We start from the raw sequence: 15732 nt of genomic DNA on the forward strand, positions 1-15732 counted from the left end.
CTGGCCCGACCCTAACCCCAGGCCTTTCTTTACTCTTCTTTGCTTTCTTTACTCCCAGGCAAGACATGGAGGGTTATGAGTCTGCATCCCAGTGAGAGAGTGACCAAGAACCCTTCCGTGTGCATCAGCTCACAGCTTAGAAAATAGCAGTGTATCTATGGTTTCCTAAAAAGTCACGAGGTGGGTGAAGGAAGGCTGGGGTAACACTGATGTGTCCACACTAGCCAGCATCATGTTGTCTGGAACGTCACAATGGAGGAGAGGGAAAGGAAATTTCTCCCCTTCTAATAAGGGGAGGTATATACCTATGTGCCAACAAGAGATTAATTATATAATTTTTCTTGAACACCTACTGTGAGCCAAAGGCTTTTAGGTGTTTGCTCATTTCATCTTCATAGCAATCCTGGGAGGGACATACACTTTTCCTCATTCAGCCCAAGGAAAGACTCAGAGGCTCCGAGCGCTGGGGTTGAAGGGCAGAGCCCCCACCTCCAAGGCCGGCAACTCCTGCACCCTCGGCCCACGATAGGATTGCACTTCCCTGTCGCTGGACATCCCATCCTGACCATTTGGAACTTCAGTGAAGAGTCTCCAGGGCCTGCACTTGTAGGTGTAGGTGTGGGCCATGGACCAGCACAACCCACAGATGGGGATGCCATCTATGAAGAGTCCCACAGACTACCCAGGTTTACTTACAAAGAAGGGGCTTGTTCACAAATAATCTCAATCTCAATGCATTTTGGAAGAGACTGCCATGAAGGTTAATGGCTGGTGACAAAACATGGAATAGGTCAGGGACCTCATCAGGAACAACTGAGTGGCCGTGAGAATGGACCAAACTGCCTGGCTCACACTGGCCTGGTGGCCTTAAGGGTGGGGATACTGGCTACATCTGACCCCTGCAACAGGATGCGTGCCTAGTGTGGGTCCTCACTCTGCTTCCTGTCTCAGTGTTTGGGACTCCATTCTGCCCAGCTTTTCTGCTCTGACTGCCAGTTGCCTGGATTACCCAGGAGTCTCCTGGACGGCTGGCTTTGTACAATCGCTTCTTGGCCATTTCTGGGTCATGCCATCCTTACAGTCCCCAGGCCCAAGCTGTGTGGGACCTACACAATGCCATCACGCGTAGCCTGCTCCTCAGCCCCCAACTCTCTGCGCTGCACCAACCCCCCATCCTGTTCCCCTTGCCCTAAAGCTCCTGGGAAAGTGCTCTGAGATGGTAGCTCAAAGCATTGTGTTGGGTCAGAAGCAGGTCCTGCCTGGAGAAGCCAGCTGCTTGGCATCCTGGGACAGGGTCTGTATCTGCTGCCTGAGGCCTGGGGGGGTTCCAGTAGCAGGGAATTGTGGCTTTCTGATACTGGTCCTGAGGACCCACCCATGTAGAAAAGGGCCTGGGGCTTCCCTTGGGCAGTTACGGCCCTTGAGTTTGAAAGTCACTTTCTTTCTTAAAACAAATATATTTGGAAGCAAAGATTGAGACATAAAAAAACCCAAAACTCTATGCTCTCCTACTATTCTCTACTGTACCCTGAAGCCAATCAAAGGAGAAACCCCTCTTCCCAGACCCTGCATAATTTTAAGCATCTCAGGTGGACAGGTTCACCGGTGGTACTCCTATGTGCCTGGAAATATCTCAAAATCATGATTTCTCCCTTAATGAAAAATGCAGAATGTGTAGGGTAAATGTAATTTTCAAAATTCTTACTGTGGGCTTTCCACCTGTTTGTTTCTCCTAGACCTGCTCCTCAATTCATCTGGACAGCCTGCAGCAGAGCGTGATGTCACCGGCTCGCACTGCCCTTTGGAGCTTTCTGATCGATGACACAGCAGAAGTTCACTAGAGAAGCAGCCTCTTCTGCCTGTTACTGCACCGCTTTCCAGAAAGACCATGCCTGCTCCCCTTGGCAAAGGGGAAAGGTGATTTTTGGAATAAATGTGAACTTAGGCAGGGATTGTTGAAGATTATCCACTTGTGTTAAAGACTAAGATTTCCAAAATGTGGAATTTGTTGACTAGGTGACTGGTGCGCTGGTGTACTGAATTTTTGTTTTCGTTTTTACATAAAATGCTGCATTTTATTAAGAGACGAAGAAAACAAGCCAATCATCAACTCAGTGAAAAACTACTTTGCAACCAAGTGGCTCCTCATTCACGGCTGCAGGAAAACAGAAGCTGGAGCCAGGGGAGGTGGGCCTCTGTGGGGCCCTCTGAGGATTCAGGGTCACATTTGGGCTTCCCCGTGGCTGGATTCACTGCAGGCAGAATGATAGGCACCTAACAATGTAGCCCACTCTTTCCCTCTAGGGAAAAGATTTTAACATTAGTTCACTCATTTGTAAACTCTTTTTTAAAATTTCTGGACCTGATGATTTCTTTGCGGGTTCCACGGCTCAGATCTAGAAGGATGTCGTGGTTGGGGGATGCACTCAGGGCCCCTTGGGAACACAGGCCAAAATAAATGTTGTGAGTTCAGGTCTGTGTATTCTTCTGGAGGCTGTGCCTTAGGGGCTGCTCTGCCTGACCGTGGACTCCAGGCCTGGCTGCCCACCTTCAGTCCTCACACTCCAGGCTCACCAGCTCAGGCCTCAGGTAATCAGGGGGACCTCCTGCCTGACAGGGACAGGTCTCGCTCTCCGCGTTGTTGAAACAGCGACATTTTGCAAACTTGGGGACATGTGCTCCACGTGCCTCTTGGTGGGTTTTCTTTCTTTTAATCCCTTTGTCCCAAGTGCAGCTAATTTCATAATTGCAGGCTGTAGAGTTGTTTTTCACAGTGTGTTGAATTTCAGTTAGTTTCAAAGAGCTTCCCACATCTGGGCAGGATAGGTTGAGCCTCCATACAAGAACCTGTCTCCGAAACGTGTTTGCCCGTGCGCCCCGAGGGAAGCAGGAGGCTTGGGAGGCCCTTGTGTACTGAGGCCCACAGTTCACCCGGGAGCTGGCTCCTCCGCTCTCCCCGGTGGCCAACCCCGTGCAAGACTCAAGCGAACAGCCTCGAGGCAATGGATTCCCACCTCCCCAAATCAAGCTCTCCCCACATCTCACGGACTCACGGGGAGCACGAGTCCTCTCATGGCTGGATCCTTCGGTTTTTCCTACTGCAACTGGCACATACTTCCACTTATTTCTCCTCAAGGGAGGTCCAAACTAGCCAGCTTTGCCACACAATAACCTTTCAGGGATTTAAAACGGTTTTTATAATTGTTCTTCCCCAGGCGAAAGAGTTTCAACTGGTTTATAATCTCTTTTTAGCAATCTCATTTCCCTCCCCTTTCAATCCTCCTCCTGCCCTACACATTAAAATACGAATAAAAATTGCTGTTTGACTTTATCCCCTGTGTTGACTAGAGGTGACAAGAGCTTCGGATCAGGTAGCGCTAGGGACCCAGCGTTTACAGCGGGGCTACAATGTGCCTGCGCTGCGAGGCGCCTCAGCTGCGGCCAGTCTGCGTCGCTGGGGGTCTGGCTTGGGACAGACCGAGGAGCTGGAAACCAGGCAGGGCCCTCAAGCATCGCCCCTCGCAGACAGAGCCCGGGGGAGGGACAGGCTGTTCACACCTTCTACGGAGGCCTTTTACATCTAAGGGTCCATACCCCTCGAAACCTCTCTCTACGAGGGACCCCCAGCTCAGTGTCTGCATCATCTCTCACCGCACCCCCACCCCGGCCCCCAGATTCAGCTCTCTGGCTCCCTCTCCAAGCCTGGTGTGAGACCTGCCTTCGGCTCCTTCCCTTGCTCAGAGCATGGCACATTCCTCCACCCTACAGGTGCCTGGGCCTGAACTTTCCCCACGCGGTGCCATCGCCTTGTAGTGCTTTTGCTCGTGTGTAACAAGTGGGAGTTGGAACTCAATAAGCTTTTTGTTAAAGCACTGGACGACGATGAGTCCCCCGGGATCTTAACGCAAGCAGAGGTCTCAGGCCCATACCCCATACCCGTGCTGACCACCCCAGGCCCCTAAAGCCACAGTCCTGGTGTCCCCATGATGTTCTCATGTCAACTAGTTTTTAGCTTATTGGCATCACATTCTGGGGTAAATCTCTTAACATCTCTGAAGCTCAGTTTCCCTATCTGGAAAATAAAGACCACATGCTTGGCTTTTCAGCTTGCATCAGTGTATTTGGAGAATTAAATTAAATTTAGAGTACAGTCAAGCGCTCTAAACTCCCTGGGTCTATTGTTAACTCTGGGTCAGAAGCTAAATTCCCTGTGTTGTCATCCTAGCTCTGCTCCTATTCTGGGGCAAGTTACTTCCCCTCTCTGGGACTCAGATTTGTCGTCTCTAGGAAAGGGCTGTGGCCCAGAGGCCCCCTCCAGCTGGTCAGCCCTGACTACTACTGCTCCTGTGAATTCCCCAGGATGCTGGAGAGTTCTTGGGACAGCATGTGCTTTTGAGGGACCCTGGGAGACCTACTCATATCAGCCCCGGGCCTTGAGCCTTTCCAAGCCCCTGTGGCTGGCCCCTCTCACCTGGGTTCCCCACCTCTGCCCTCTCCCAGATAGCCCCTGATCTCTCGCTCCCACAGGAAGCCTTTTGGGGGATGGAGATTGTGCAGACAACCAGAGAGTGCTCATCTGCTCATCTCCCCTTAGCTTTCAGGGGCTTCATGTCCCAGCCACCCCTGTGGCCACTCCAGGCCCGGAGTCTGTCCTCCTTGGGCCTCCAGGCCTGCATGTCCACCTTCCCAGCCCTGCCTTGACTCTTAGGGGGCCATTGGCTTCTTGGGCCTTCCCCACTCCTATGCCTTCAGTCACACTCTCCCTCCCTCACAGGGAAGCCTAAGGGCCTGGTACGTGGGTGTAGAGCTGAACAGGGAAGTAGAGGAAGAGTCAAGACACTGAAAGGAGGCAGGAGGGAGTGGAAACCAGCAGGCCCAGATACCTGCCTGCCCCCCACCCCCGCCCCCTCCCTCCCTGACCCTCACCCCCTATGGCCAGATGCACAGACCTCCCTCGCCCTGCCATCCCCCGGTGCTGGCTCCACCAGGACAGTCCACACCCAAGCCCACTGAGACGGGCCATCCCGACATCCACACCCTGTGGTGAGGAGCCTTTGGGCCCCATGGGCTCCGCCCTGGCCTGGGACACCTACTTGTGCTCGCCATCTCTGCCTCCCTTGGTCTTCTCTCTGCCTTTGCTGAGTAGGGGGAAGAAATGAGGAGACAAGGGGATGTGAGTGAGAGGGTGTGGACCAGAGACACTTGCAGACTTAGACCCTGGCCCTGCGGACCCCCCACTCCCCAGGGGGCTCCTTGTCCCAGGGACACCTCACCCCACAGCTTCTCACTTCAGCCTAAGCCTGCTGGGCAAGGAGCGGATGGTCCCAGGCTCTGCCCTGGTCACAGGAGTGGGGCTGGGTGGCCACTCTCCCAACCCTAAGCCCAGGAGAACCTGGAGCCTTGATGAGGGAGGAGGCCTCAGGGTATTGGCTGCTCTCTTCCATTCCCAGGCAAGGGTTTGGTGATTTCTAATGTGGGTCTCAGATGCCTCAGGGAAAGCAAGGTTAGATGAACCTGGCCACCCTCCAGGCCTGGGCCACCCTGCTCCTCCCCATCTCCTCCCGTGATCTCCTCCAACGGAGTGACCAGCTCCCAGGCTCTGAGGGCCTCCAAGAGGAAAGGTGGGCCGGGGAGATTCTGGGCATGTGGTAGTAGAGAGCTAGCACTCTGGGGTGCAGGGCAGGGTAAGAACGGTGCTCTTCTCCCTCTTTAGGGAGGCTTTCAGAAAACCCTTCTGGAATGTTCTCTCAATGCTTCCCTGATGCTGTGGCAATGAGGATGAAGGAAAGAAAGCAGGCAACAATTAGTGATTTTTTTCCTCTCCTTGTTCTGCACTGGCCTGGGCCTTGCCAGGTAGATAGGACTTCTGAGCCCTGATAGCTCAGAACCCAAAGGCCTAGATAGATCACGGCTGAAGTTCAGCTTTGGCCAGTGATCCTTTCCATTAGGCAAGCTGGTCAGTCTGTAATTCTTTTCAAAGTAGTCAACATCAGCCAGGTCTCTGGCTGTCGAAATCGGCTGAGACCACTGATCAGAGAACACTCCGCTGTAGAAAAGGAGAGATTGTCTCAGCAGCCTCATGCTGGCCCCAGGCCTGGCTGGTCTTGGGGGCAGGCAGGTCAGGTGTGGGCCATGGGCCCCACTGGGACCCAGTGAGAGCTGCATGGGGCTTGCTCCAATGAGCTTTTGAGAACGAGGGCTGAATGGAAGATTTACTGGCCTTACCCTCACAGTAATCCAAACAGGGCTGCCTTTTTCTGAATTATAGATCCAAGTTTTGAGGGAAGTGTGTTTATTATTTTTAAAAGAACTCTGTAACCCTGAAAAGTTTGAAAAGCATTGCAATAGAGGAACCAGAAGGGGAACTGTATCATCTAGGATTGGCCGAGGATGGAATAGGAAGGGGGAATTTATTTACCTGAACAATAAAACGTGATGCTTTTTCTCTTTCCCTCTGGGTTTTGCTCTGAAATCTCAGAGAGGTGTCAGGCTGGCCCAGTGGGGGAACCGGTCAGGCACAGAGCAGGCCAAGGCCCAGCATGCAGCTGTGCTCAGCACACACTGCCTGGCCCATGCCCGCCATGACCCTTCCCCACATGCTCCAGGCCTCTGGGCCTACAAAGGGGCTGCACGCAGGCCCACAGTCTGAGTATGGAAATGGAGAAGGGAAAAGAACTATCTTTCTCTGAAAAAATAATCCTACAACCCCTATTAGGACTACAACTAACAATAATAAGGCTTCAAGGTTCTGTGCTCAGCCTGCCCTCAGTCACTCAGCCACAAGTGATGGGGGTGGGATGCGGCCTCTGTCTTTGTTGCGAGGGGTGAAGCCCTGGACTGCTCTGACTTTCCTCCTAGAGTCCACGTTGTGGTTTTAGTGTCCCACTCTGGCCAGGTAAGTCCTGTTCCTCAGCCAGCATCCTCTCTCTCTGGGCCTTGGTTTCACACCACCTCTCCCTCACACCCATCCCCATTGCTCTGGGTGTGCCACTGAGAGCAGCCACAGGGTGGGAGATCCAATATGGCAGCCCGCTGGGGAACTCTAGGCTTTGCTGGGACCCAAGTGCTTCATGGTGCCAGGCCTCACTCGAACACTCAGGCCTGGGCCAGGGATGGAAGGGAACCCTGGCTCCTCTATGCATCTCTGGAGCTCAGCCTGGGGAAGGGAGGCAGGGAAGAGACCATGGGAACTGGTAGAGCAGCACTCTGGGGGCGAGGTTGGCTGTGCCGACCACATGTATACCTGAGGACACACACCATGGGGATACCCTGTTGCCCTCTGACCCCAGTTACAGGAGTGGGGGGCTACCTAGCTTCCATGGATCTCTGCTGGAGTGGAAGAATGATCCATAGGGAGAACAAGAAAAGTGGTCCCCCCCTTGCTTTCCCAAGATGAGACCGAGCAGAGAGGAGCCCAACAGGAATCTCCACCTTCTCAGACAGGGGTGCCGGGCGGAAGGAGGTGGGGCCGTGCAGGGCAGGAGGCCAGGCAGGTGGAGAAAATGAGGAGAGAGAGTCACAGAACAGAGGGAATCCGCAGGAAAGCTCCAACAGAAGCTGCAAGATTAAAGCTGGGGCTCCTTTCTGTCCTTCTGGGCTGTGGCTCCTAGAGGCGCTGCTGCAGCAGAGCCCAGAACCCAGCAGTGAGTGCAGCGCCCTGGCATCACATAGAGAGAACGTACGTGCACGTGAGTGTGGGCAAGCACCTGGGCACTGTGCACGCGCATACGTGTTCGGGGCCAAAGTCTCCTCTCCCTTCAGAGCCTAGGGCAGGTGTATCCTCACTTGCAAGGCCCAGAGCCCTGATTTTGTGCTCCCGAGAGCAAAGTGTCCATGGAGTTAATGATTTATTCCTTCTCGGCAACGCTGACTGCTGTGGGAGGTGAGGGGACCCCTGTGAGCAAGTGAGACCCACCCCGGGCCCGGGCTGCTGTGAAGCCCTAGCGGTCAGCAGCATCGTCAGCAGGGCCCCTGGTACAGGGTGGGGTGGCCAGAGCCAGGGGGACCTTGATAACAGGGCCTGGGCCCAAAGGTCACATCGTGCTCAGGGTGGAAGCTGGGTGGGGGACACGGAGACTCGGGAAAGGAAGAAGGAATCAGGTGAGAAACTGGCTCCAAAGAGCAGAGCTAGGATCCGAGCCCTATGCTCTCCATGGCATTGCACGGCCTTCTGGAACACTCCCAGGGTGTTTTACAGAGAGCTGGCCCAAATCAGGGGCCCCTGGTTTGGGGCAGAGACTGGAGAAGTAGGCAGAGTGGCTCAGAGGGCACAAGACTGACCAGGGCCTGGGATCAATGGAACTGTGGCAGGAAAGTGTTAACAAGCTGATACTATTGGGTTAGGGGTTAGGGGTTGGGGGTGGGCATGCTCGGGCAGAGGAGCCAGCACACATTCCCTGAGGTCAAATGGGAGAAATTTCCAGGAAGAGACTTAAGGCCTTGGGAGTGAGTGCCCTTAAATAAGGGGAGCCTCTACAGAGGCCTTTGCTGGGGTGGTGAGGGCAGGTGGCTGGAGCCCAGCCAGGGGTGCCCAGGCCCTAGAGGGAGAAGTGTGGGCTCCCCAGGACTTTCCCCCATCAGCCTCCTCTGTCATTCATGGATGAGTCCCTGCCAGTCCGGGGCAAAGGCTGTTTCCTGCCCGTTCACTCCACCAGCACCCCCCACCCTCCAGCAAGCACCCTACTGAGCCAAGTCACACAGAGCAGAGTGGATTCTCATACCAGACCCCCATGGATCCAGATGACCAGGTGAGACACTGCTGTTGGCCAGCAGTGAGGCTTCCTTGTTGCTGGTGATGGGCCAGAGGAGAGACAAGAGAGGCACGTGATAGACTGAGCACCTTCATCTGCAAAGGGGTGGCCTTTTCAGGAGTGGATGGAAGGCAAGGGCAGACATGGGGAAGGAAGACTTCACTGGGGCTCAGATGCTAGGCACATATATCCTTTCCTCCCTCTGTCCCTTTGTTGGCCAAAGCCTTTCTGGAGGACTCTCTGGTCCAGAAGACGTGGTTTCCTCCCACACTCCAGAGCTGACAGGCCTGGCTGGTTGGCACTTCGGTGACGAGAGTGAGACATAACACTAGAGCCTTGAGGCCCACTATCAGGTTCTTGTCGGCACCCATGCTCCTTGACCCAGAGCTCACAGGCCCCATGGAGGCAGCCGGAATTAAGCTGTAGGATAAACCCAAACGCTCTAAAGCAGCTCCACCTTCTCCTCACTAGCAAAGCGTCCTCCTCGAACATTCTCACCTCTTCCCCATACGTAGCCTGCTGGCTTCATGGCAAGGCCTGGCAAGGACACCATCCCCAAAGTACTCTTAGTGTTGGGGCGGGCAGCCCCAGCGGCAGCCGGGAAACCGTGCACATGCTCACACAGCCCCTCCGACATGGGGCCGTGGCATCTGGAAGACAAGGGGCTCTGACTGTGGTTGTCACCCTCTCCCAATTCCCAGTCCCAGAAAAAACCCTTCTTCCTGCTCTGGCTTCTGGCTGCTGCCCTGGGATAGGCCACAGGAAGGTCGGGGAGTGGTGGGAAAGCACAGCCACGCCCTCTATAGATCTGGGGGCCAAAGCTCCACATTTTGCTCTCTGCATCCACCCCTGCCCCTTCCGGCAGCCTCCTGGCCCGCTGTCCTAGGACTGAGAGAGGAACTGCCTCAGCATCCCCGAGCTACAGAAGCCAAAGAGGGCAGCCCTCGGCTGTCAAGAGCTCCCAGAGAGCCGTTTCATGTGGGTGCTACCCATGAGATCCAGAGTGTCCCTGGGTCCCTCAGGATGTCACAGTTAGAGTGGAGCCAGGATGTTCAACCCATTCCTGTAACTGGCCCAGAGGGGTAGGTCACTCCTTCAAAGTCACTTTGCCAGTTAGTGGCAGCCAGGATGGGACTTAACAGAACTTAGCTTCCCTGATTCCGGGCCAGTGCTCCTTCCCTGCACTTGCTGGCCCTCACGTGGCTTCAATCTTGTGCCCTTTCTTCAAGCCCCAGCCAAGCCAAGCTCTTTCCTATGTGGGGACAGAGGATTGGGACCAGATGGTGCCCTTTGTGTGTGTCCCCTGGCTCTCCACTGGGTCCCTGCTCCTCTTGTCACCATTTCCAGCCGGATCCTGCCCCTTTGCACTGTTCAGCTGCCAAGAACCTGTTTGTCAGCAGCCCTGACATGGGGCAGCACTCGGCACCCCAGTTACAACCTGCCCCTCCACAGTGCTGCTGGCTCTCCTAACAACAGGGTGGGGGTGGTTCTCATTGCCCCCGGGCCCCATTTTACAGGTTAGGAGAGGCAGTGAAGTGGGTATGTGACTGGCCAAGGGTCACAAGACTGGTAAGAGGCAGAGCCGGGACTCAGACCTGGGGCTCCTGAGACCAAACTGCACACCCTTTCCATCGGGCTGGCCAGAGTCTAAGGAAGACAGGCTCCCCGCTGGCCTAGGCGATGCCACCCCATCCCCCGGCTGGCCTGGAGTCAAAGGTCTGGTGTATTTGCCACATGCACGGTTCCTTTGACCTTGTTACTATTACTCCCCACCTGGCTCCCAGGATCTTAAGCTTGTATATTGTATGTGTGTGTGTTTGTGCGTGTGTGTTGCTGGAGGAGAATAGTTCAAGTACAAAGAAGAAAAGCATTTATGTCTCATAAAAATACATCAATTCTCAATTCAATTGCACTGATTTAGAATCTGTGCTTTTTCAGAGCAGGGACTGAATACACTTTTTTGGAAAGGGAAGGCAGGAGATTGGAGGGAGGCAGTCACTGGGAGGGAGTCCCTCCCCTAAAACTTTAGATGCACCATTGACTTACCTGCATTTTACACATTATTCCCAGTGAACTAGGAATCTATAGCCAACATTTTACTAACTTAGAGTCTGTCTCTCCGAGTCCTAAGAGTAATACAATTGCATTTCCTTTTTGAAAAATCATGCTTTCAGAATGTGCAGGCCTGGACACAGCATGCTGACACCTGTGTGTGGCAGGACATTTGCAGGTGTGAGTCCTAGACACTGAGGGGGCCAGGATGTCAGGATGCATTCTTCTCAACAGAAGAGAGGCTGTGTCCTGACCAAGACCTTTGGCTTCACCCTAGCAGGAAAAGGCCTCCCACCCTCTCTTGGACCTCCATGGGGCCAGGGTGGATGGCAGGCCACCAGGGGCTGGTCTGACACTGCTGGGTCTTGGACCAGAGAGGTTAGGGCCCCCTCCTGTCTGCCTCACCTGTTCTCTTAGGAGGCAGGGGGCCTAGCCTCTTCCCCTCAAGTTAGAGCTCACCCTCCTAGAACTCCCTCAGGGTAGTAGGAGGCCTGGCCCCTCAGCCTGATCCCTGATACCCTGCCCCCTGGGTGAGCCCTGGGGTTGGGGGACAGGTGTGTGGTGCACTGTAGAAACACCTTCCTGCCTCTTTTATGTCTCTCCAGCAACTCAGCCCTGGACTCTGAGCCCAGTCAGGCCAAGAAGGGCCTTCAAGGGGGACCAAGCCCCAGGCATCCTCCCTGTGTCTTTGGGGGTGGTGGGCAGCCAGAGGCCCCGGCCTGTTACCTCCGGAAGCTCTTCTCGCCTGGTGTCCGGGAGTTGGGGCGGGAGCCCGGGAGCAGCCCATCTGTCTCCTGGCTGTCCTTCTCTTCCTCATGAAGGGACTCGTCCCCTAGGAAGTCTCCATCATCCCAGGAGCCCACCGTGCCATCTGTGGCCTGATACCGGACCTCCACACACAGGCTGGTCTGGAGGGAGAGGGGTGGGTGGTGAGCAGGGGAATGCGATAGCAATAACATGCACAGGCCACCACTTTGTGATGGTTACAAAGTGCTTTCGCTTCCTTCACTGGCTGGAGGAAGACAAGCTGGGTGTTATCCTCCCCACACCTCCATTTGGCAGATAAGGAAACCGAGGCTCAGAAAGATCGAGACATACAGATTCAGTCAACTTAATGGGTTCTGGCTCCTGGTCCTGTTGCACTTGACTCTGCTCCTCCCTGGTGCCCAAGGTGGGGGGCGCACCCTGGACAGTTGAGTCTAGACTGCAGTGGGCTCTCTGAGTCCACCACATACTTAATCAAGAAGATCATTCAGTGGTCCCAGTGCCTTGTCCTCAGAAGCAGGGCTGACCTCCCCTCACTCCGGGGCTGGAGATGTGATAGGAGCTGAGCCTTTAGGAGAAGAGGCCTGGGCACCTCCAGAGACCTGGGGCCGGCACTTCTTCCTGCTCATCTGACACCTGCTCTCCTACTCTGGAGGAGGGACTAGGGGGTCAGCCTGGGCTTTTCTCTGGGAGAAAGTGGAGCCCTAAACCTGGGCCCAGGCTGCACACTTGAGAATCCTGGTTGGGCTTCTTGCTCTGAGTCCTTGGGCCACTTACCTCCTTTCAGCTCTAGTGTCTCCCCGGTACACAGGGAAGACTCATTCTAGTCCCTTCCTCAGCCTGCATGGGTGTCAGGCTGTCTCCCAGATATACCTGCTTTTCCTCACAGGTTGGGGGTTGACTTGCTCCTGCCACCCACATAGGCAGCCTTCGTTCGACACAGGCTTCCAAATGCCCAGGCTTCGATGTCCCCAGGGAAGGAAAAGGTACACATATTTTCTGAACCCTCACAGTGCTAGATGTCGTGTTAAGATGCTTTACTATAAACTCATTTGATCTTCTCAACACTTCAACTTACCCCACCCAACGTACGAGAGGGTAAATTACTTGCTTGAAGTCACATAGCTAGGATGTGCTAGTGCTGGGATCTGAGCCCAGCCGGGCTGACTCCAAGCCTCATGTCCTTCGCACCGAACCAATGTGGCCCTTTTGATGTGACCAGGGATGGTGTGGTGGGAAAATGGTGGCCTGGCGTTGGAAGTCCTGGGTCCCAGTATTGGCTCTGTTGTTGACCAGCTATCTGACCTTGACAAAATTCATTCCCCATCCAGGACGTCAGGGTTCCCATCCACTAAATGGGTAGCAGTGGTAGGTGGGAGATGGGCTAGATCATCTGTAAGTTCTTTCCTCAGCCTGATTCTAGAAATACAGAGCATGGATTGTGCTGCCTACTCGTCCCTGCCTCCTTCCTCCTTTCTCATCTCACTTCCTCCCACTGGTGTCCAGAGCTTGTTCTGCATCCCCTCTCCCCTTGCTGGGGTGGCCGAGCCCTCCTGACTTCAAGAAGCCCCCCTGCTCACACCAGCCCATGGAGGGAATAGCCTGGCTGGGGCCATGCTGTGAAGTCCCGAATGCCCTCCTGTTCTCTGCAAGAAAGCATCTTGAGACACCAAGGCACTGTGGGAATTTTTCTCCACCCTTGGCACTCTTCAGAGGGGATTCCTTCCATTCTGGCTCCCCCTGGCTGCAGCCCTGCCCTCTGAGGCTATCCTGCTGGCTTACCACATCAGGCCATATATTATGCAGGATGCAGGTGAGAGAACCATGGCATAACCCCATTTTACACACACAGGTAAACTGAGGTCAGGAAATAGGAGTTACCAATATTATTTTATGTATTTATGGAGCACTCCTTAGGTGCCTAACTATTCTAAGTACTGTCTGTGTATTCTCATTTAATCTTCAGAACAATTCCTGTGAAGCAGATATAATGTTGCTCACTTTGCTGATGATAGGTAACCTGCTCAAGTCACACAGTTAGTGGCCTAAGGTTCGGATGCAGGGGCTGTGTTCGTCAGCACAGCCTAACTGCCCGTGAGTGGACATGAATGAGCTGAAGGGGACAAATGCAGCAGAGCAGAGCCTCAGGTCAGAGCCTCCAGGTTAGCTCATTTCCTTGCTTTGTTAGAACAGGTACTGAGTGCCTACAGACCGTGCATCATTAGCATGTGTGTGCTTACACTGGAAGTGCTGGGATGGGACGCGACAACAGGGATAGAAAACGAGGTACCTGCCCTCACCGAGTGGCTAGTCTTAAAGAGGCTCCAGGGCAGGCGTGCAGAATGAAGATCATGGCCTGGAGTGGCCAGCAGGGCTCAGCCTGGCCTTCAGATGCTGTCCCTTCCCCTTGGGACAGCAGACCCTACTGTGCCCCCAGTGCTCCAGCCATGGGCCCCAGGCTGAGGGGCTCCGGCAGTCTGACCTGAGTCTCCTCCTCCTGCCTCACCTCGCCACCCACTAGGAGCATCCCCCAGACCACCTTATGAGTGGGAGGCGGCAGGTGAAACAGGCCCCTGCGGGACCCCATAAAGGGCAAGTCCAGGGACTCTCTGGGGCAGACCCACCTTGATGATAGCATTGTTGTCATCCATCAGTGTGTCAGTCACCTCCACGTGGTTCTCCTCCACCACCTTCTGCAGCACCATGCAGAAGGTCCCGATGAGCCTGTGGATGGCAGAGGGGGCATGGCAGTTCCACACGAAGAGGCCAGAGTGAGAAACTGACATCCCAAGGGGCTGTGACTGGCTGGGCAGTGGGCTGGAGAGACGGAAGGTGTGCTTAGGCTCCAGGCTAAGCTTGGAGAAGGTGGCCCCAGAGCAGGGGCTGGTCCTGGCCAGGGCAGCATGTCCAGGAGGGCACGTGGCCCCCAATGAGTGTGAGTGGTTGTACGTGTGAGACCCACTTCCCTGGGAGAGCTCATGGGCAGTGAACACCCTTGGGGGATGTCCCCAGATGGGGGCTGGGTACCCCCTGGCTTGTGTTCCTTGAGCATGTGGAGTTGGGCTTCAGCTGAGCCCCTGCCCAGATGCCCAGTGGGGAGGTTGTTGGGAAAGGACCGGAGGTTCGTGGACACACAAGCAGCTTCTGCCCCCTTCTACCTCCCTAACCAAGGTCTCTACCCACCACTGGCTCACTGGTCCCCAGATTAGTCCGCAATACTCACATCTGCATTCCGCAAGCCCATTGAGGGCAAGGGCCCATCTGGTTGTGGGATCCCCACATTCCCACCTGACAGCAGAGGAGGGGAGCACAGGTGCTACCAAGAGCACAGTCCTGCGACCTGAAGCCCAGCTCTGACTCCAGCACGTTAGCTGCTTCCCTGACGGGCTAGGCTCTCTCAGTCCTGCTTCTCCTAAGATGAGCCAATAATCCTGCTTCTCTGGGTTGTTTAGAGGGCTGAGAGCCTCTGAGCATCTAGCACATAGCCAGCACTCCAGAAGCGGTCTGGTGGGTATGGAGGGGTGTGGCTCTGCTGTGAGCCTCTCCAGAGCGGGGGTGGGGGCTTGGGGGGTGGAGGGCTCTGTTTCCTACTTCCAGCCTCTGTTTGCTATTTCCAGCACACAGGAGCTCTCAACATCTGCTGGCTGAATTAGTGAACAACAGTGGGTGCCTAATAAATGCTGATTGAGTTGACTTGAACCCCATTTCACCCTATGGTTTGAAGGTCATTGCTCTGGGAGAGAACTGGGAACTGAGAGACGTTCTCACATGGTGATTCCACATGGGGTAGATTAAAACGTTCAACCGTTTTAAGCGGCAAAGGCTGAGGGGAGCGCCCAAAGTGTGTGAGAGCTGGAGGGGCCTTGGGGTCACCCGCTGCTGCCCTTGATTTACAGAGGAGGAAGGTGAGTCCGAGAAAGTAGGAAGGGACGCAGCTAACAGACGGCACATCCAAGCGAGTGAGGCAGGGGGCAAATTGTGACTTTAATGGACATGTCGGATGTCTGCACTCTCCTGAGGAGCGCACAGAGTGGATACTGTTTAAAAAAAAAGGCTCCCATCTGTGTGGGGGGAGCAAGTGGCTGGAGCAGCCCTGGTGGACAAACATGAAATGCTTCCCTCCGAGGCTCAGAGCCCTGTCCACCCGCTGTCCTGCCTCCCCAAG

At 54.8% G+C, this 15732-nt stretch overlaps 1 protein-coding gene across 3 annotated transcripts in view; it reads right to left on the reverse strand.

Moving 5' to 3' along the window:
• Positions 1 to 15732, reverse strand: part of OTOF (otoferlin) — a 93213-nt gene that overhangs the window by 40156 nt on the left and 37325 nt on the right. For 2 of the 3 annotated variants that reach the window (XM_045883721.2, XM_045883719.2), the window contains exons 4-5: positions 14192 to 14291; positions 11529 to 11710 (exon numbers count right to left, since the gene is read on the reverse strand). In XM_045883721.2, coding sequence (XP_045739677.2) covers positions 11529 to 11710; positions 14192 to 14291 — 282 coding nt within the window. Of the gene's footprint in view, positions 1 to 5093; positions 5139 to 11528; positions 11711 to 14191; positions 14292 to 15732 lie in introns of all 3 variants that reach the window. The other variant, XM_045883720.2, reaches the window with a different exon arrangement.

This window comes from Mirounga angustirostris, unplaced genomic scaffold (assembly GCF_029215605.1).
Source record: "Mirounga angustirostris isolate CCGP_5_RB_7025 unplaced genomic scaffold, mMirAng1.0.hap1 SCAF_10, whole genome shotgun sequence".
NCBI classification, from domain to species: domain Eukaryota; kingdom Metazoa; phylum Chordata; class Mammalia; order Carnivora; family Phocidae; genus Mirounga; species Mirounga angustirostris.